Below are 23236 nucleotides of genomic sequence, written 5' to 3'. Positions count from 1 at the left end.
ACCAGCATATATTTTTTCTTATGGCTTCCCCCTTTAAGGGGTCCAACCATGTCGAGTCCCTAGACCGCGAAAGGCCAAGTGACAGGGATTGTTTGTAGGGCAGTGGGGGGCATATGGCTTTGATTGGCAAAGAGTTGGCATCCGATGCAATGTTGGACAAGGTCCTGTGCATCCGCTCGGGCCATCGGCCAATAAAACCCTGTACGGAAGGCCTTGCTAACAAGGGCCCGAGCTACAGCGTGGAGACCGCCGAGTTCGGCATGAATTTCAGCCAAGACCTGCCACCCCTCTTCCTCGGATATACATCGTTGAAGGACTCCGATGGCGCTTTTCTTGTAGAGCTCTCCATCATGAACCTTGTAGGCCTTCGAGCGCTGGACAATGCAGCGGGCCTCATTCCGGTCCTCACGAAGCTCCTTCCTATTAAGGTAGGCCAGGAAGGGTTCGGTCCATGGGGCAATGACTTCCACAATGAGATGCGCCGATGGTGTTCTGTCGATGTTTTCGGGATCTGGGGTTATGTTTGGGTCCGGACTAGTGTTGCCGTTTCCCCCCTGCCACACCATGGATGGCTTGAAGAGACTTTCCAGGAAGATATTAGGTGGGACGGGGTCGCACTTAGCGCCAATATGAGCAAAAACATCCGCCGCTTGATTACTTTCTCGAGCCACATGATGGAACTCGAGCCCCTCGAACCGGGATGACATTTTTATGACTGCGTTACTTTACACTGCCATCTTTGGATCTTTAGCATCAAAATCTCCATTTATTTGAGATATTGCAAAGTTTGAGTCCCCGCACACTTCTAGGCGTTGTATGCCCATGGAGACAGCCATCCGGAGACCATGCAATGAGGCCTCATATTCAGCTGCGTTATTGGAGTCTGTGTATAGTATTTGGAGAACATATTGGACGATGTGTCCGGTGGGGGATGTTAAAACGACACCCGCTCCTAACCCTGCTAGCATTTTGGAGCCGTCGAAGTGCATGACCCAATTAGAGTATGTGCCATACTCTTTAGGGAGCTTGGCCTCTGTCCATTCGGTGATGAAGTCGGCCAGAACTTGGGATTTGATAGCTCGACGTGGTTTGTATGTAATGTCAAATGGCAAGAGCTCAATGGCCCATTTGGCAATCCGGCTCGTAGCATCGCGGTTGTTTACAATGTCGTTGAGTGGTACTTCAGAGGCCACCCTGATCGAACACTCCTGGAAGTAGTGACGGAGCTTTCGGGATGCCATGAAGACCGCGTATGCTATTTTTTTTTATAATGAGGGTACAGGGATTTGCATGGTGTAAGGACAGTAGTGTCGGATTTCGGGTTCCGGCAGACCCTTGAGGTTCGAACACTGGGGTGCGCACGGAGATCTCTCCCCTACTGATCTACGTCCAATCTCCTCGCGTGATCTAAGCTGGAAACAGCGAACAACACAAGGGACACAAGGTTTATACTGGTTCGGGCCACCATTGTGGTGTAATACCCTAATCCAGTGTGTGGTGTGGTGGATTGCCTCAGGGGCTGATGATGAACAGTACAAGGGAAGAACAGCCTCGCGAGAGGTGTTCTTGAGCTGGTGCGATGAACTGCTTGGGTGAGTTCAATCGCCTCTCTCTCTATCTATCTCACTTTTTCGGTCCCTTCTGTTCGCCCTCTACTCTGTGGTGGCTAGCTCTATTTATAGAGGCCCTGGGCCTCTCCCCAAATAATGAGCGGGAAGGGCGCCAACAATTGGCCATTTTGAAGGGGAACATCTAGTACAAGTTATCCTGACCAAAAGGTGGTCTTCGGCTGCCAAAAGCACTGGTGATGACGCTGTCTTGGGCTCCACGATGACCTCCATCCTGCTGCTCTGTTGGTCTTGGTCTCGTTGCACCAGAATGGTAACCTTTGCCCGGTGCCGTGGCCTATGCTTGCCCCCTTTGCATCAAAGGGGAAACAAGGACACTGCGTAGGCTGGCGCCCGCCTGGTCTCGATCGTCATGGCTTGCGTCACGGGCTCCTCGTGAGGTACCCCTGCCTTGATCTCTCCGCCTCCTCGCGAGCCTACCTAATGAGGCTGCCTCTGAGGAAGCTTCCTGTCGTCCGCCCCGCGAGGCTTGGCCCCTCGCGAGGGTCTTGAGCTTGAGCTGATGAAGATGGGCCACGCTGGGCCCCCACTTGAGCCACGCCGCAGGCCGCAGGCAGGCAAGTCTGGGGACCCCCGTTCCCAGAACGCTGACAGTAGCCCCTAGGCCCAAGGCGCGCCTGGGCTTGGCCTAGCAGGGAAACGAAGGGGCAAGCGCAAAGCGCCGCGGGCCCTAACAGCCTACGGCCTTGGGTGCCGCGTGGCGATTGATTGGATGTGGGCGTCTACGCTTCCCACGACGCTTCAGCAACTGCCCATCTGATAAAAGAGGTGCCCGGGCCAGACTTACTTGCTTTTTTCTCGTTCACCTCGCCCCAGATCCCCTTTCTCGCTCTCCTCCTTCTTGCTTCCGAAATACTCCAGATCTCTCGCAAGTCCTCGACCGAGGCCTGGTACTCGCCGGCCCTGGATTCCCCGAACTTGCCGGAGAAGGTCCTCACCCTCACGCGCCTGATGGCGGTGGCACAGGGCAGCAAGGGGACGACTGTGCTCAAGGCCGGCTCCGACCAGCCTGAAAGCAGGGGGAGCACCTTCTATCTGCTTTTTTGTGAGCGCCATCGTCGCCGTTTTGGTGCCTCCTTTCTCTGAGTTCTTCTTTGCTGTTCTCCGCGAGCACAGTCGGAGAACAGATCTCTCGTCCTCACCCTCACGCGCCTGATGATGGTGGCACAGGGCAGCAAGGGGGCGACTGTGCTCAAGGCCGGCTCCGACCAGCCTGAAAGCAGGGGAGCACCTTCTATCCGCTTTTTTGTGAGCGCCATCGTCGTCGTTCTGGTGCCTCCTTTCTCTGAGTTCTTCTTTGCTATTCTCCGCGAGTACAACTTGCAGGCTCCGCATCTCCACCCCAACCCTGTTCTTCTCTTGGCGATTTTTGCTTACTACCGTGAGGCTCATGTCGGGGTAAAGCCCTCGGTGGCCTTGTTGCGCCACTATTTTCCCTCCGGGTTTCTGGTGGCCATGTCTCCGCATGTGCGAGCTTCATCGCATACTCCAATTCCAATGCTATCTCGAAGCCTGGGAAGAGAATCAAAGGCTTCCGGAGCAAGTGGGTCATGGTGGACGTCAGGCGCCTCCACCCCCGTCTGGTGTTGCCTGCGGGGCAGCCCAAGGCTGCTGACGCATGGTCCCGTGGGGAGCTTGTCGACCCTCGTATGAGGACGGTGCTGAAGAGGATGAACGCGGACCTGAGGCCAAGCAACTTGGGGACGGCAAAGCTAACTGGAGCCATGCTCCTGAGGGAGTTCTTGGAGCACCAGGTGGCTCCACTCCAGGAGCACTCGCTCCCGTTGTGGAGGCTTGGGGAAGCGGACGCCGCCTTGTTCCTAAGCTCTGAGGCCCTGACCGATGAGAATCTGGTCGCGGCCCTTCATTCCTTGGTTGGGGGAGACGTGGCGAAGCCGGTGGGCGCCCCCGTACCCCTGTTCCTTCGCAATGACTGTGAGCAGGTGGTGAACGCCATGCCCACCTTCAATGGCGATGGGCTGGTGCCCGTGGAAGCTCCCGAGGGTCTTGCGGCACTGGCGATGGTGAACGTGTCCTCCGACAGCTCCAGCGAGAGCGAGAGGGAAGAAGAGGCGGAGGAAGAAGAATCTGACTCTGAGGCGACTGGCGAGGAGTCGAGGGAGTCTTTCCCTCGGCGCAGGTCCCAGGTCCTCCGCTCCATGCTGGACGATGATGAGGCCGGCGCCAGGCGAGGAGGGGAGGACTCTCCCTTGGTCGCGAGGAAGGGCAGGTCGGGGCTGGTTCCCCAGGGTCTGCTCTAGTCCCTGAGCGATTCGAGGCCAGCTCCAGCCCTCCTGACGTGCCTTCTGCTTCCGGGCCTCCCAAGGCTGACCCCAGCTGCAGGCTCTCGGGCTTTAAGTTCGGCCGGAGGTTGCTTGGGTCCGTGAGCGACGACCAGTAAGTGCTTGACTCGTGCTTTGCTTGGTTTCTACCGCCGAGGCTTGACGTCCATATTCTTTTGTCAGGCTGGCGCCTGCGGCGAAGAGGTTGAAAGGGGCTTCTGCGGCCCCGCTTGGGGCGAGTCCACCTGTCGGGATGGCACCTTCGTCCACTGAGGGGAAAGACGGCGCGACTCGCGCCTCCCCTGCCCGGTCGTTCTCGCGAGGCCGACTAGGACGCCTCAGCGAGGAGTCAGCCCCCGTGGCTCCGCTAACCCTGGAGTCGACTGTGCTCGATGCTGTAGCCGGGGCAGCCAAGGCCCAGGGGGTTCCTTCCTGCCAAGCCGTGATCACGCTGCCGTCTTCTTCGCCTGCTCCGCCGGTTCCCGCTTCTTCTGTTCCCTCTGCCGCCGTCCTGGACCAGGTCGCCAGCGAACTGAGCCAGCTGCAGGAGGATCTTCTGAGCGCGGACCCTCGCCTAGCGGCCGGGCGCCTGGAGTTAGCTTCTGGCTGGGCCCGTTCCGCTGCCTCCGTCCAAGCAGTGCTAAGCCAGGCCGTGGCAGCCTCCAAGGGGGAGAAGTAGGCCGCCGACCAAGCCAAGGCCGCTCGCGACGCTGCCCTGGGCGACGCTGAGGCTGCCAAGGCTCGCTGCGAGGCGCTGGAGACCGAGCTGCAAGGCCTGCACGACGAGCTCGCCAAGGAGGTCCATGGCTGCCATGAGAAAGAGAAGGGGATGAAGGCTCGGGAGGCTGCCATCAAGGACCAGGACGTCAAGCTTTATGACCGCCACGGCCGGTTGGAGACGCTGGAGCGGTCGCTGAAGGCGGAGAGGACCGAGCTAGATATGGATTTGACTCTGAAATGGTAGCTTCTTTCTGTGAATCTTTTGCTACTCATGTTGATCTCCCTAGGGAGAAGTGGTTTAAATATCATCCTCCCATAGAAGTAAAAGTAGCTGCACCTATTAAAGTTGAAGAAAAGACTGTCACTTATAATGATCCTATTGTTCCTACTGCTTATGTTGAAACCACCTTTTCCTGTTAGGATAAAAGATCATGCTAAAGCTTCAACTGTGGTTCGTAAAAGCAATATTAGAACTTATACACCTCCTGAGCAAGTTAAAGTTGAACCTAATGTTGCTATTGTTAAAGATCTCTTGTCTGATAATATTGATGGGCATGTTATTCATTTCTGTGATGAGACTGCTAGAATTGCTAAACCTTGTGCAAAAGGTAAACATAGACCCATGGTAGGCATGCCTGTTATTTCTGTTAAAATAGGAGATCATTGTTATCATGGCTTATGTGATATGGTGCCAGTGCTAGTGCTATACCTCATGACTTATACAAAGAAATTATGCATGATATTGCACCTGCTGAGATAGAAGATATTGATGTCACTATTAAACTTGCCAATAGAGATACTATTTCACCAATTGGAATTGTTAGAGATGTTGAAGTCTTGTGTTGGAAAACTAAATATCCTGCTGATTTTCTTGTTCTTGGTTCCCCACAAGATAGCTTTTGTCCCATTATATTTGGTAGACCCTTCTTGAACACAGTTAATGCTAGGATAGATTGCGAAAAGGATGTTGTTACTATTGGTTTAGGTAATATGTCTCATGAATTTAATTTCTCTAAATTTCGTAGACAACACCATGAAGAGGAATTGCCTAGTAAAGATGAAATTATTGGTCTTTTTTCTATTACCGTGCCTCCTAGTGATCCTTTAGAACAATATTTGCTAGACCATGAAAATGACACGTTTATGAATGAAAGAAGGGAAATAGATGGAGTATTCTTTAAACAGGAACCCATCCTGAAACACAATTTTCCTGTCGAAATCCTAGGGGACCCTCCTCCACCCAAGGGTGATCCCGTGTTTGAGCTCAAATCGTTACCTGATACTCTTAAATATGCTTATCTTGATGAGAAAAAGATATATCCTGTTATTATTAGTGCTAACCTTTCAGAGCATGAAGAAGAGAGATTATTGAGAACTCTGAAGAAGCACCATGCTGCTATTGGATATACTCTCGATGATCTTAAGGGCATTAGTCCCATGCTATGTCAACACAAAATAAATTTGGAGAAAGATGCCAAACCAGTTCGTGATCACCAACGACGGCAGAATCCTAAGATGAAGGAAGTGGTAAGAAAGGAAATACTAAAGCTCCTTGAGGCAGGTATAATTTATCCCGTTGCTGATAGTCAGTGGGTAAGTCCTGTCCATTGTGTCCCTAAAAAGGGAGGTATTACTATCGTTCCTAATGATAAAGATGAATTGATTCCACAAAGAATTATTACATGTTATAAGATGGTAATTGATTTCCGCAAATTAAATAAGGCTACTAAAAAGGATCATTACCCCTTACCTTTTATTGATCAAATGCTAGAAAGATTATCCAAACATACACATTTTTGCTTTCTAGATGGTTATTCTGGTTTCTCTCAAATACCTTTGTCAGCTGATGATCAATCTAAGACCAGTTTTACTTGCCCGTTCGGTACTTTTGCTTATAGACGTATGCCTTTTGGTATATGTAATGCACCTGCTACCTTCCAAAGATGCATGATGGCTATATTCTCTGACTTTTGTGAAAATATTTGTGAGGTTTTCATGGACAATTTCTCCGTCTATGGATCCGCTTTTGATGATTGCTTAAGCAACCTTGATCGAGTTTTGCAGAGATGTGAAGAAACTAACCTTGTCTTGAATTGGGAGAAGTGCCACTTTATGGTTGAAGAAGGTATTGTCTTGGGGCATAAAGTTTCTGAAAGAGGTATTGAAGTTGATAAAGCTAAGGTTGATGCTATTGAAAAGATGCCATGTCCCAAGGACATATGAAGGACTTCTCAAAAATTTCTTGGCCTTTGACTAATTTATTACAAAAAGATATACCATTTGTTTTTTATGATGATTGCGTAGAAGCATTTGAAATACTTAAGAAAGCATTGATCTCTGCACCTATTGTTCAGCCACCTGATTGGAATTTACCCTTTGAAATTATGTGTGATGCTAGTGATTATGCTGTAGGTGTTGTTCTAGGGCAAAGAGTTGATAAGAAATTAAATTTTATTCAATATGCTAGTAAAACTCTAGACAATGCTCAAAGAAATTATGCTACTACCGAAAAAGAATTCTTAGCAGTTGTATTTGCATGTGATAAGTTCAGACCTTATATTGTTGATTCTAAAGTAATTATTCACACGGATCATGCTGCTATTAAATATCTTATTAGAAAGGGAGCTGAGAACCCCGTTGCAGACAACTTGTCTAGGCTAGAGAATGTTCTTGATGACCCACTACCTATTGATGATAGCTTTCCTGATGAACAATTAAATGTCATAAATGCTTCTCGTACTGCTCCATGGTATGCTGATTATATTGTTGCTAAATTTATACCACCTAGTTTCACATACCAGCAAAATAAAAAGTTTTTCTATGATTTGAGACATTAATTTTGGGATGACCCACATCTTTATAAAGAAGGAGTAGATGGTGTTATTAGACATTGTGTACCTGAGCACGAACAGGAACAGATCCTACGCAAGTGTCACTCCAAAGCTTATGGAGGACAGCACGCTGGAGATAGAACTGCACATAAGGTATTGCAATCCGGTTTTTATTGGCCTACTCTCTTCAAGGATGCCCGTAAGTTTATTGTATCTTATGATTAATGTCAAAGAATTGGTAATATTAGTAGACGTCAAGAAATGCCTATGAATTATTCACTTGTTATTGAACCATTTGATGTTTGGGGCTTTGATTATATGGGACCTTTTCCTGCCTCCAATGGATACACACATATTTTAGTTGTTGTTGATTACGTTACTAAGTGGGTAGAAGCTATTCCAACTAGTAGTGCTGATCATAACACCTCTATTAAGATGCTTAAAGAAGTTATTTTTCCAAGGTTTGGAGTCCCTAGATATTTAATGACTGATGGCGGTTCACATTTTATTCATGGTGCTTTCCATAAAATGCTTGCTAAATATGATGTTAATCATAGAATTGCATCTCCTTATCACCCACAGTCTAGTGGTGAAGTAGAATATAGCAATAGAGAACTCAAATTAATTTTGCAAAAGACTGTTAATAGATCTAGAAAGAATTGGTCCAAGAAACTTGATGATGCATTATGGGCCTATAGAACTGCATATAAAAATCCTATGGGTATGTCTCTGTATAAAATGGTTTATGGAAAAGCATGTCACTTACCTCTTGAACTAGAACATAAGGCTTGTTGGGCTATTAAAGAGCTCAACTATGATTTCACTTGCCGGTGAGAAGAGGTTATTTGACATTATCTCACTTGATGAATGGAGAACCCAAGCCTATGAGAATGCCAAATTGTTTAAAGAAAAAGTTAAAAGATGGCATGACAAAAGAATACAAAAGCGTGAGTTTAATGTAGGTGATTATGTATTGCTATACAACTCTCGTTTAAGATTTTTTGCACGAAAGCTTCTCTCTAAATGGGAAGTCCTTACGTTATCGAGGAGGTCTGTCGTTCCGGTGCCATAAAAATCAACAACTTCGAAGGCACAAATCGGAAGGTGGTGAACGGTCAAAGAATTAAACATTATATCTCAGGTAATCCTATAAATGTTGAAACCAATATTATTGAAACCATAACCCCGGAGGAATACATAAGGGACACTTTCTGGAACATTTCAAACTCCGAAAAGGAATAGGTATGTGGTATGGTAAGTAAACCGACTCCAAAACAGTTCTAATGTCAATTTTCCTCCATTTTGGAACATTTAGAAAAATAGAAAAATAAGAAGTAGTCCGGGAAGGACACGAGGGCCCCATGAGGTTGGAGGGCGTGCCCTACCCCCTGGGCGCGCCCCTACCTCATGGGCACCTTGTGTGCTCTCCGGACTCCGTTTTCTTGCACGTTACGTATTTCGGTCGGTAAAAATTCACTATATAATCTCCCGAAAGTTTTGACCACAGTATCATGCAAAAATCTCCTGCCTTTATTTCAAGCTGTTGATGCTACAGATTAGAGCAAGATGTCTTTGCAAGAGTCAGTCGGGGAGAGCCGGGTGTCTCATCCGGCATCGAGACCAATGACAAACAACAATGTTGACCACTTTGGGCCAACAACGGAGGAAGAGATGGAGGCTGATTTGAAGAGGATAGATGCCATGGAGGAGGATCAAGAAGTCACTTCTCGCTTTTGAGCTGGATTCACAATGGGGGAACTGCAGAGCTCGGCTATCCCAAACTCGATTATCCCTTCCAATGTTAGATTTCTTTCTTATGAGAATATGAAAAAGAGTGTCACTTATTCTCCCGCAGCTATGCAACACCCTTGGGTGCAGGGAGCTTTGGCTGTTACACGAAAACTTTGAAAGGAAATAATGGACCTCAAGAAGCAAGGCAATTAGCTTGAGGAGGATAATCGTATCCCGAGGGGCATCATCACCAAGAATATCACATCACCATCCCCGAAAAAGGAGATAGAATCACATGGGTATGGGCACTCCCCCTGGCAGCTACCAAGCTTGGGGGAGTGCCCCGGTATCGTATCACCATCACTTTTATCTTTACCATTTTCCTAGTTCGATCCTTTTGATAATATCTTGATCTAGTAGAATAAAGTTTTAGTATGATCTAGTTGTGAGTTTTTCTTTATGGTCCTTCTATGTAATCGAGTCCATGAGCTATATATAATAAAGATTAGTGTTGAGTCAAGGGCTTGATTATTTTGCCATGATCTTGAGTGAATAAAAGAAAAGAAAAAGCAATAAAAAGAAATAAAAGAGATCATAGTGATCTTATGGAGAGTAATGAGCTCACATATAAAAAGTATGATGAATAAAAGTTGTTGAGAGTTGACAAACATAGTTTTGGTCATCGTTGCAATTAATAGGAAGTAATAAATAAAGAGAGGTCTTCACACATAAATATACTATCTTGGACATCTTTTATAATTGTGAGCACTCATTAAAATATGACATGCTAAAGAGTTGACGTTGGACAAGGAAGACAACGCAATGGGTTATGCTTTCTTACATCTGAGATAAAATATATTGTCATGGATCATCCAACATGATTGAGCTTGCCTTTCCCGCTCATGCTAGTCAAATTCTTTGCACCAAGTAGATATACTACTTGTGCTTCCAAACACCCTTAAACTAGTTTTGCCATGAGAGTCCACCATACCTACCTATGGATTGAGTAAGATCCTCCAAGTAAGTTGTCATCGGTGCAAGCAATCAAAATTGCTCTCTAAATATGTATGACGTATTAATGTGGGAGAAAATAAGCTTTATACGATCGTGTGATATGGAACAATAAAAGCGACGGGCTGCATAATAAAGTTCCATATCACAAGTGGCAATATAAAGTGACGTTCTTTCGCATTAAGATTTTGTGCATCCAACCATAAAATCGCATGACAACCTCTGATTCCCTCTGCGAAGGGCCTATCTTTTACTTTTATCTCCTACCTTACATAAGAGTCTTGGTGTTCCTCACCCTTCCTTTTTACATTTTATCTTTTGGCAAGCACAACATGTTGGAAAGATCCTGGTATATATGGCTAATTGGATGTGAGTTTTCATGAACTATTATTGTTGACATTACCCTTGAGGTAAAATGTTTGGAGGCAAAACTATAAGCCCCTATCTTTCTCTGTGTCCGATTAAAACTCCATACCCATAAGTATTGCATGAGTGTTAGCAATTGTGAAAGACTATATGATGGTTGAGTATGTGGACTTGCTGAAAAGCTCTTACATTGATTCTTTCCTATGTTATGATAAATTGCAGTTGCTCCAATGACTGAGATTATAGTTTGTTAGTTTTCAATGAAGTTTATGATTCATACTTGAAATTGTGATTGAATTGTTACTCTAGCATAAGAGATCATAGGACAAGAATTATATAAGTTGCTATTCTAAGAATGATCATGATGCCCTCATGTCCGTATTTTATTTTTATCGACACCTCTATCTTTAAACATGTGGACATATTTTTCAATTTCGGCTTTCGCTTGAGGACAAGCGAGGTCTAAGCTTGGGGGAGTTGATACGTCCATTTTGCATCATGCTTTTATATTGATATTTATTGCATTATGGGCTGTTATTACACATTATGTCACAATACTTATGCCTATTCTCTCTTATTTTACAAGGTTTACATAAAGAGGGAGAATGCCGGCAGCTGGGATTCTGGGCTGGAAAATGAGCAAATATTAGAGACCTATTCTGCACAGCTCCAAAAGTCCTGAAACTTCACGGAAGTCATTTTCAAAATATATAAAAAATACTGAGCGCAAGAAGTTCCGGAGGGGGGCACACGCTGCCCACGAGGGTGGGGGGCGCGCCCTACCCCTAGGCACGCCCCCTGCCTCGTGGGCCCCCTGGTGGCCCTCCGATGCCCATCTTCTGCTATATGGAGTCTTTCGATGAGGAAAAAAATCATAAGCCAGCTTTCGGGACGAGACTCCGCTGCCACGAGGTGGAACCTTGGCGGAACCAATCTAGGGCTCCGCGGAGCTGTTCTGTTGGGGAAACTTCCCTCTGGGAGGGGGAAATCATCTCCATCATCATCACCAACGATCCTCTCATCGGGAGGGGGTCAATCTCCATCAACATCTTCACCAGCACCATCTCCTCTCAAACCCTACTTCATCTCTTGTATCCAATTCTTGTCTCCAAGTCTGGGATTGGTACCCGTGGGTTGCTAGTAGTGTTAATTACTCCTTGTAGTTGATGCTAGTTGGTTTATTTGGTGGAAGATCTTATGTTCAGATCCTATATGCATATTAATACCCCTCTGATTATGAACATGAATATGCTTTCTGAGTAGTTACGTTTGTTCCTGAGGACATGGGAGAAGTCTTGCTATTAGTAGTCATGTGAATTTGGTATTCGTTCGATAATTCGATGATATGTATGTTGTCTCTCCTCTAGTGGTGTTATGTGAACGTCGACTACATGACACTTCATCATTATTTGGGCCTAGAGGAAGGCATTGGGAAGTAATAAGTAGATGATGGGTTGCTAGAGTGACAGAAGATTAAACCCTAGTTTTTGCGTTGCTTCGTAAGGGGCTGATTTGGATCCATATGTTTCATGCTATGGTTAGGTTTACCTTAATACTTTTGTTGTAGTTGCGGATGCTTGCAATATATGTTAATCATAAGTGGGATGCTTGTCCAAGTAAGGACAGTACCCAAGCACCGGTTCACCCACATACCAAATTATCAAAGTACCAAACATGAATCATATGAACGTGATGAAAACTAGCTTGACGATAATTCCCATGTGTCCTCGGGAGCGCTTTTCTCTATATAAGAATTTGTCCAGGCTTGTCCTTTGCTACAAAAAGGATTGGGCCACCTTGATGCACTTTATTTACTTTTGTCACTTGTTGCTCGTTACAAATTATCTTATCACAAAACTATCTGTCACCTATAATTTCAGTGCTTGCAGAGAATACCTTGCTGAAAACCGCTTATCATTTCCTTCCGCTCCTCGTTGGGTTCGACACTCTTACTTATCGAAAGGACTATGATAGATCCCCTCTACTTGTGGGTCATCAGTATCTGTTGTTGTATGTATTTTTCATGGGCCATCGAGCCACCCTTCCAGAATAGTGCCTTGCCGTATAGTGGCTTTGTGAGTTTTGACTGTTGGATTGTGCGTGCCATGAGGGTACGCCCTTTTCGCCTGTAGGGGAAGTTGGGTTGGGGCTAGTGGTTCCCAGCGAGCTGCCTGAGTTTCCCAGGCGCTTTCCATCATGCAGTATTTTTGTACGATGGTTGCTAAGTCAGCAAATTTTAGTATGCAGCGGCGATTGATGGCGTTGAGGATTCCTTCGTCCGCATAGGTTTTGCAGAACGCTAATATTGCGTCCTCGTCACGACAGTCCTTTACCTTGTCCTTGACTAGGAGGAATCTGGCCCAAAAGTGGTGGACCTTCTCCTGAGATTGATATTTTATGCTCATGAGAGACTCTATATCCGGGTGGGTGGGTGGAATTAAATCCGAACCCCGACCTAACCGGTTGTCCGGAGTCCGACGACCTTCCGAACTAGATAGTACGGGTTCCGAAATATCTTCTGATTGTTTGGAACCGCCGTCCGATGCTATGTTCGGAGGGCTGGTTGCGTCCTTTCGTGGGTGAGTATCCGGCTCTTCATGAACGGCGACCCGAACATAGTCCGTCTTCAAGATAGAAGCAGACTCGCCATCCTGCTCCAGGACTGCCGCGATCTGGTGGGTGACCGGTGGGATTTCAGTTTCTCCCTGATGGGTTTTAGGCCCGATCTGATCATAATCTATGGCGATTCCCAAAGCAGGGATGCGATCTAGGCGCTCGTTTAAGGACAAAAACTCAACCAGATCCATCTTCTTGGAGTGCTCGAAGTTGATGCGAAGGGGATTTTAGAAGGCCCAAGAGGTCATCGTCGGCCCCGTGGTCGAACGGGCGATCATAGTAAAGTCGCCCAGCCGGAGGGTTTGGCCCGAGGCCAAAACTACCCCTGCGCTAATATTGTCTTTAATGACAAGGCGAGCCATCGAGAATTTCATCGACATCACAGTGGAACTCTCAATGAAAGCACTAATGTCGGTGTCAAAACCGACGGATCTTGGGTAGGGGGTCCCGAACTGTGCGTCTAGGATCGATGGTAACAGGAGACGGGGGACACGATGTTTACCCAGGTTTGGGCCCTCTCTATGGAGGTAATACCCTACCTCCTGCTTGATTGATATTGATGAGTATGAGTGTTACAAGAGTTGATCTACCACGAGATCGTAATGGCTAAACCCTAGAAGCCTAGCCCATGTAGGTATGGTAATGAGTATATGTGGTGTCCTTTCCGGACTACCCCCTTCGGGTTATATAAACACCGAAGGGATCTAGGGTTTACATGGAGTCGGTAACATTAGAGGGAATCTTCGGTCGCCAAGCTTGCCGTCCACGCCAAGTAGAGTCCAATCCGGACATGGTGCATTCTTCAGTCTTCATGTCTTCACAGCCCATCAGTCTGACCCATGGATAACAGGCTAGACGCCCGAGGACCCGTTAGTCCAGGACTCCCTCAATGAGTAGTTTATCTTGTGGGAGAAAAGGATGAATGAGGGAAGGCCTTATTTGCAAATGTGGAGAGGGGTGTGGGTATGTTTTTGCAAAATTGCCATAGTTTCCTTCCTATCCGTCAGATATAAATCGGACGGACTCTTATAAAAAATAGAGTTGGTGATGATGGTGTGCCTGCCATCCTGCAATATAGGCCGTCTGATTTATATCTGACGAATAGGAAGGAAACTATGGCAATTTTGCAAAAAGGTACCCACACACCTCTCCAAAATTTCAAATAAGGCCTTCCCTCATTCATCCTTTTCTCTCACAAGATAAACTAGTCATACAAATGCATCTTGATGTTACGTGCAACGCACGGGCATCTTGCTAGTAAGAGTAGAAATATGAACATTTACAATAGCAAATATATATGATGTGCAAGTATATTCAATAATGAATCTAATGGTATTGATTTGTTATCGTATATGTTATTACTTCTGTCTATGAACTTTGTCAAAATTTACAAAGTTTCACTTTGAGCAAAGCTAAAATGCGGAGTAAATAAAAACAGAGGGGGTACGCAGGAACTAGTATATTTACTACTCCGGAACATGGTAAGTTGGACTCCTAAATGCGGGCACAGACCGGGTACACCTCAATTATTCTTTCAAACAATCGGACACCTACATTTTGCACACCATCTGGCTACTTAATCAAGTGTTATTCTTCACTACTTGAAAAGGAAATGGGTGGCACCGTACCCAAAACCACCACACTTGGGGCTAGGGTAACAACTTGGTACTGTACCACATTTGAACCAGGGCACAAAAACTACATGTTCTGCACCTAATGCGCAATGCAGAGCACTGACCCTTGAATATGGCCGGGAAAACAGGGAAACCGACATGTGGGGCACACCTATCGAGACGACATGGCGTAGACTAGTCCAATGGAGGAGCTGGCCCATGACCTCCTCACCACAGGCAACCGTTCATGTGGGTCGTGGGGGCCAACAACGTGGCGCAGCTCCTGCACCTCCTCTAGACAGGGCGACTGTGGTGAGCGACACGCTCATCATCACTGGACACGGTTAGTTTCAGTGTGTTGAGGGTGGCATTAGCGTTGTGGCACAACCAGCAGATCAACAGCCGACTTGTTGAGGATGCACGGGGCGCCGAAGTTCGCACGCGCTGTGCTGCATCCGCGGAGTGGTGTAGCGCGGCAACTGCATCCCCAGGACCTGAGACCATGTCGTGTCGTCTTTCTTTTTCAATGACATGTGGGGTCGCATGTGAGCAAAGGGCATCTCCAACGTTGCAACTACCGCAGCTGACTACCTTGGCACACCAAAAACCCTCGTCCCTCGCGCCATCGCGCGGTGCGTTCCCAGCCGGCGCCAGCTGCCCGCATTCATGCCGTCCATCCGTATGCCGTCGTTAAGAGGCTCGGTGCCCGAGGAATAAACTCCGGTGAGTTTAGTGACGCGCATGGACACTTTCGCCTCACCGAAATGCGCTACTTAAAGCGGCAATGCCCAGCTAACCCCCACACCATAGCACATTGTCCTACTACCTGGCACCACATCCACCATGACCGCAAGCGCGAATGCTCTGCGGGAGAGCTTTGTCTTCAGGGATGAAGCTGGAGGTTGCCGCCCTCACTCAAGTTGCCGCTCGCGACGCAATAGCGGCATAGCCGGATGCGGACGTGACCGCACAAGCGGTGGCCATGATGGTGGCCGACGACGGGAGCACCGTCAGCCACGCATCCTACTTGTCGCCATCCAATAGCCGGCACCACCGAGGTCGGGGACTCCTTCGAGGATGAGTAGGGCATGGGAGGCGGCAGGGCATGGTGTGCCAACTGGCCGGTCCGTCTCCCGTGTTCAACTCTTCCTCGCAGGAGACAACACCTTTGTCTTGAACCCCGCCCCCGTACATGGAGATCGCAGATGGAGGATGATGGTCGCCACCGTAGAATAGGTTTAGGGTCGGGTTTATTTTATTTTTCTGTCCTATAAAAGTTCAAAATGTAATGAAAATCTACCGTGTTTGCATTAACTTGGCCGGTGTATATGAACTTTCACAATAATATAGTATATTGTAGGAGTACTAGCAAGATGCCTGTGCGTTGCACGGAACATCCAGATCTTGTGGGAGAAAAGGATGAATGAGGGAAGGCCTTATCTGCAAATGTGGAGAGGAGTGCGGGTAAATTGTCATAGTTTCCTTCCTATCCGTTAGATATAGATCGGACGACCTATATTGCAGGATGGCAAGCACACCATCATCACCAACTCTGCTTTTTATTGAATCGAGACAAAGCTAACATGTGAAGTAAATGAACACATAGGGTCTACATACACAATTTATCTTAGGCACTCCAATAGTACGTCCACTACACATTCACGCATTTCACATCTTTCTACATCTACAGGAACCTACGAAAGGGTTAACGTAAATTGCCTTTCTCTCTCCTCCTTGATTTTCATGGTGGTGGGCCCCTCCCCCCAATCTATAATCAACATCTCACACATTTCACGTTACGTTAATTACGTAACTGGGATTACGTAGGTGTAGCATTACTCGTCCAAAAAAAACCAACTAAGCCAACCTCCCAGCATATCGCGCGGAAAAGACCCGGCCATGCCGTTCTAGTCGGGATTACCGGATTACTAGTAGTAGTATCGATGGATCGTGCAAAGCACCAAGTTTTTTTAGGGGGCGAAGCATCCTAGTTTAAAGGAAAAGGGGGGCACACTCACAACACCCCTGTCGCGGTCGCATTGCACCCCACATAGGTTCGATCCTGCGCACGGCTCACGCAAACGGAACGCGCTTCAGCTTGCCTCTTCACTGACACATGGGACTGCACTTGGAGAAATCGACCATGCGCCAAACTCCCCGCGCCCACCGCGTGACCCCCCCACCCAAAAAATTCCCCCTTATCCCCCTCCACTCCCTTCGCTCCGCCAAAGCCGCCCTCCCCACCGCGCTGATACATACGACGATCCTCTCGCTCCCACAATACGCTCTCGTAGACTGCCGTCCTCGAGCCGCGCCGCCACCGCTGGCGACGTTCTTGTGGAGGTGCACGGCGGTCAGCGCCGCCACCGCTGGCGGCGTTCGTGTGGATACGCACGGCGGTCATCTTCTCCCACGGTACGCGCATTCTAGACTGAGGCCTCGTGCATGTCTGTGTAGCGCTGAATGTTAGCTGATAGACGCTATTAATCTCACTGTTTGCCGAAATAGTTTACAGTCAATATGTTCTGCTTAAGAAGCTTCCTTGCCCTGTTCTGCACTCAATCTGCTTAGCTGAGATGGCATGCCAAGCCCGATTAGTTGCTAAAATATCCTACCATATATTTATTGTGACATAGATTGCCATGGTCTAGTAGCCAATCTGTTAGGTGAAATAGCTCTACACCATTTTATACTCGATCTTTGTTGCTGCGATGGCCTTCAATAGTTCGATGGCTGTGTGCTCGGCCTCATTGACTGCTGAAATAGCCTGCCATAATTTAGCACTCAAATCTGTTTGCTGAATTAGCTTTAAATATATTTCGTTACTTAGATATGCTCGTCCATATATCTTGCCATAGCTTTAGACATCGACCTAGGTATTTTTTCTGGACTTCATAAAAAAACATATATGTTTTTCATGTAATATCTAGTAGAAGAACTAATTTGTATGTCTAACAGATGGACATGACTTGGATAAGTTCTGCTCGAAGATTCTCCGCTGCATATGTCGAGGGGGTTGAAAACTTCATGAACTTTATCATAGCTAAGTACGGTGGTCCGAAATCAGATGTGCTCTGCCCGTGTAGCAGTTGTATGAATTCACTTACAAGACCCGAGTCAACTGTGCAAAATCATCTACCCTTGTATGGGATGTCAGTCACATATACTAGGTGGGTTCACCATGGTGAATCTGTGAACGTCAATGTTACTGACTATGTGGAAGCAGCAGATCACCATCTTGATCTGCCTGATGCTCAAGTGGAAGAGGAGGAGGAGGTGGTGGTGGCGGATCCAGTGAGTTTGACCAACATTGAAACAATGCTACGAAATGCTCGTGCATTTCGTGAACTTTCACCTGTAGAAGAAAAATGGTGGGCCTGCATGTTGGAACAATGCAACGTGGCTGTCAACCTAGGAAATAAGCTGTCAGTACTTGATACGTCTCCGTCATATCTACTTTTCCAAACACTTTTGCCCTTGTTTTGGACTCTAACTTGCATGATTTGAGTGGAACTAACCCGGACTGACGTTGTTTTCAGCAGAATTACCATGGTGTTATTTATGTGCAGAAACAAACGTTCTCAGAATGACCTGAAACTTCACGGAGCAATTTTTTGGAAAATATAAAAAATACCTGCAAAAGATGAAGGCCAGGGGGCCCACCACGTCTCCACAAGGGTGGGGGCGCGCCTACCCCCCTAGGGCGCGCCTCCCTACCTCATGGCCCCCCTGGTGCCTCTCCGACTCCAACTCCATATATTGTGTTTCGGGGAGAAAAAAATCAGAGATAAGAATTCATCACGTTTTATGATACGGAGCCGCCGCCAAGCCCTAAAACCTCTCGGGAGGGCTGATCTGGAGTCCGTTTCGGGCTTCAGAGAGGGGAATCCGTCGCCATCGTCATCATCAACCATCCTCCATCACCAATTTCATGATGCTCACCGCCGTGCGTGAGTAATTCCATCGTAGGCTTGCTGGACATTGATGGGTGGGACGTGATCTATCATGTAATCGAGTTAGTTTTGTTAGGGTTTGATACCTAGTATCCACTATGTTCTGAGATTGATGTTGCTATGACTTTGCTATGCTTAATGCTTGTCACTAGGGCCCGAGTGCCATGATTTCAGATCTGAACCTATTATGTTTTCATCAATATATGGGTGTTCTTGATCCTATCTTGCAAGTCTATAGTCACCTATTATGTGTTATGATCCGTTAACCCCGAAGTGATAATAATCGGGATACTTACCAGTGATGACCGTAGTTTGAGGAGTTCATGTATTCACTATGTGTTAATGCTTTGTTCCGGTACTCTATTAAAAGGAGGCCTTAATATCCCTTAGTTTCCGTAAGGACCCCGCTGCCACGGGAGGGTAGGACAAAAGATGTCATGCAAGTTCTTTTCCATAAGCACTTATGACTATGTTCGAAATACATGTCTACATTATATCAATGAACTGGAGCTAGTTCTGTGTCACCCTAGGTTATGACTGTTACATGATGAACTGCATCCGGCATAATTCTCCATCGTCGATCCATTGCCTACGAGCTTTCCATATATTGTTCTTTGCTTATTTACTTTCCTATTGCTATTGCTATCATGACTAAAAAATACCAAAAACATTACTTTTACTACTGTTACCTTTTGCTACTGTTACCACCACTATCATATTACTTTGCTACTAAATACTTTGTTGTAGATATTAAGTTTCCAGGTGTGGTTGAATTGACAACTCAGCAGCTAATACTTGAGAGTATTCTTTGGCTCCCCTTGTGTCGAATCAATAAATTTGGGTTGAATACTTTACCCTCGAAAACTATTGCGATCCCCTATACTTGTGGGTTATCAAGACTATTTTCTGGCGCCGTTGCCGGGGAGCATAGCTCTATTCTTTGAGTCACTTGGGATATATATCTATTTATCATTATGAAGAACTTGAGCGATACAAAAACCAAGATTTATCCCTCAACTATGAGGGGAGGTAAGGAACTACCATCTAGCTCCGCACTTGATTCACCTTCTGTTTTGAGTAAGCTTGCGACACCTAAAACTGCTTCTGCTATTCGTTCTGATATGTCGCATGTTATTGATGATGCTACTTCTGCTATGCATGATACTTATGATGAACTACTTCTATGCTTGATACTACTGTGTTGGGGAACGTAGTAATTTCAAAAATTTCCTACGCACACGCAAGATCATGGTGATGCATAGCAACGAGAGGGGAAAGTGTTGTCCACGTACCCTCGTAGACCGAAAGCGGAAGCGTTAGCACAACATAGTTGATGTAGTCATACGTCTTCATGATCCGACTGATCAAGTACCGAACGCACAGCACCTCCGAGTTCTGCACACGTTCGACTCGATGACGTCCCTCGAACTCCGATCTAGCCGAGTGTTGAGGGAGAGTTTCATCAGTACGACGGCGTGGTGACGATGATGATGTTCTACCGACGCAGGGCTTCGCCTAAGCACCGCTACGATATGACCGAGGTGGATTATGGTGGAGGGGGGCACCGCACACGACTAAGAGATCAAGAGATCAATTGTTGTGTCTTTGGGGTGCCCCTGCCCCCGTATATAAAGGAGTGGAGGAGGGGGAGGGCCGGCCCTCTCTATGGCGTGCCCTAGGGGAGTCCTACTCCCACCTGGAGTAGGATTCCCCCTTTCCTAGTAGAACTAGGAGCCCTTCCAAGTAGTAGGAGTAGGAGGGAAGGAAAGGGAAGGGAAAAGGAGAAGGAAGGAAGGGGGCGCCCCCCTCCCTAGTACAATTCGGACCAGCCCATGGGGAGGGGTGCGGCCACCCTTTGAGGCCTTTCTCTCCTTTCCCATATGGCCCATTAAGGCCCAATACGAATTCCCGTAACTCCCCGGTACTCTCGAAAATACCCGAATCACTCGGAACCTTTCCGATGTCCGAATATAGTCGTCCAATATATCGATCTTTACGTGTCGACCATTTCAAGACTCCTTGTCATGTCCCCGATCTCATCCGGGACTCTGAAATCCTTCCGTACATGAAAACACATAAACTCATAATATAACCGTCATCGAACTTTAAGCGTGCGGACCCTACGGGTTCGAGAACTATGTAGACATGACCGAGACACATCTCCAATCAATAACCAATAGCGGAACCTGGATGCTCATATTGGATCCTACATATTCTATGAAGATCTTTATCGGTCAAACCGCATAACAACATACGTTGTTCCCTTTGTCATCGGTATGTTACTTTCCCGAGATTCGATCGTCGGTATCTCAATACCTAGTTCAATCTCGTTACCGGTAAGTATCTTTACTTGTTCTGTAATACATCATCTCGCAACTAATTCATTAGTTGCAATACTTACAAGGCTTAGGTGATGTGCATTACCGAGAGGGCCCAGAGATACATCTTCGACAATCGGAGTGACAAATCCTAATCTCGAAATACGCCAACCCAACAAGTACCTTCGGAGACACTAGAGCACCTTTATAATCACCCAGTTACGTTGTGACGTTTGGTAGCACACAAAGTGTTCCTCCGGTAAACGGGGGTTGCATAATCTCATAGTCATAGGAACATGTATAAGTCATGAAGAAAGCAATAGCAACAAACTAAACGATCAAGTGCTATGCTAACAGAATGGGTCAAGTAAATCACATCATTCTCCTAATGACGTGATCCCGTTAATCAAATGACAACTCACATCTATGGTTAGGAAACATAACCATCTTTGATCAACGAGCTAGTCAAGTAGAGGCATACTAGTGACACTCTGTTTGTCTATGTATTCACACATGTATTATGTTTTCGGTTAATACAATTCTAGCATGAATAATAAACATTTATCATGATATAAGGAAATAAATAATAACTTTATTATTGCCTCTAGGGCATATTTCTTTCAGTCTCCCACTTGCACTAGAGTCAATAATCTAGTTCACATTGCCATGTGATTTAATACCAATAGTTCACATCACCATGTGATTAACACCCATAGTTCACATCGACATGTGACCAACACCCAAAGGGTTTACTAGAGTTAATAATCTAGTTCACATCGCTATGTGATTAACACCCAAAGAGTACTAATTAAGGTGTGATCATGTTTTGCTTGTGAGAGAAGTTTAGTCAACGAGTCTGCCACATTCAGATCCATATGTGTTTTGCAAATCTCTATGTCAACAATGCTCTGCACGGAGCTACTCTAGCTAATTGCTCCCACTTTCAATATGTATCCAGATTGGGACTTAGAGTCATCTGGATCAGTGTCAAAACTTGCATCGTCGTAACCCTTTACGACGAACCTTTTGTCACCTCCATAATCGAGAAAAATATCCTTATTCCACTAAGGATAATTTTGACCAATGTCCAGTGATCTACTCCTAGATCACTATTGTACTCGCTTGCCAAACTCAGGGCAGGGTATACAATAGGTCTGGTACACAACATGGCATACTTTATAGAACCTATGGCTGAGGCATAGGGAATGACTTTCATTCTCTCTCTATCTTCTGCCATGGTCGGGTTTTGAGTCTTACTCAACTTCACACCTTGTAACACAGGCAAGAACTTCTTTTTAACTGTTCCATTTTGAACTACTTCAAAATCTTGTCAAGGTATGTACTCATTGAAAAACTTTATCAAGCGTCTTGATCTATCTCTATAGATCTTGATGCTCAATATGTAAGCAGCTTCACCGAGGTCTTTCTTTGAACAACTCCTTTCAAACATTCCTTTATGCTTTGCAGAATAATTCTACATTATCCCCGATGAACAATATGTCATTCACATATACTTATCAGAAATGCTGTAATGCTCCCACTCACTTTCTTGTAAATACAGGCTTCACCGCAAGTCTGTATAAAACTATATGCTTTGATCAACTTATCAAAGCGTATATTCCAACTCCGAGATGCTTGCACCAGTCCATAGATGGATCGCTGGAGCTTTCATATTTTGTTAGTACCTTTAGGATTGACAAAACCTTTTGGTTGCATCATATACAACTCTTCTTTAATAAATCCATTAAGGAATGCAGTTTTGTTTATCCATTTGCAAGATTTCATAAAATGCGGCAATTGCTAACATGATTCGAGCAGACTTAAGCATAGATACGAGTGAGAAACTCTCATCGTAGTCAACACCTTGAACTTGTCGAAAACCATTTTGCGACAATTCTAACTTTGTAGATAGTAACACTACTATCAGCGTCCACCTTCCTCTTGAAGATCCATTTAATCTCAATGGCTCGCCGATCAATGGGCAAGTCAATCAAAGTCCATACTTTGTTCTCATTCATGGATCTCATCTTAGATTTCATGGCCTCAAGCCATTTCGTGGAATCTGGGCTCATCATCGCTTCCTCATAGTTCGTAGGCTCGTCATGGTCAAGTAACATGACCTCCAGAACAGGATTACCGTACCACTCTGGTGCAGATCTCACTCTGG

The 23236-nt window shown here is 46.2% G+C and overlaps 1 protein-coding gene across 1 annotated transcript in view; it reads left to right on the top strand.

Moving 5' to 3' along the window:
- Positions 1–3583: 3583 nt before the first annotated feature.
- Positions 3584–23236, top strand: part of LOC123191586 (uncharacterized) — a 171037-nt gene continuing 151384 nt past the window's right edge. The window contains exon 1 of the mRNA XM_044604262.1: positions 3584–3878. Within this exon, the coding sequence (XP_044460197.1) occupies positions 3584–3878 (295 nt within the window). The remainder of the gene's footprint in view (positions 3879–23236) is intronic.

Source organism: Triticum aestivum, chromosome 2A, assembly GCF_018294505.1.
Source record: "Triticum aestivum cultivar Chinese Spring chromosome 2A, IWGSC CS RefSeq v2.1, whole genome shotgun sequence".
In the NCBI taxonomy this organism is placed as follows: Eukaryota; Viridiplantae; Streptophyta; class Magnoliopsida; order Poales; family Poaceae; genus Triticum; species Triticum aestivum.
The sequence above is the reverse complement of the archived record's forward strand: the minus strand, read 5'-3'. Positions and strand labels throughout refer to the sequence as shown.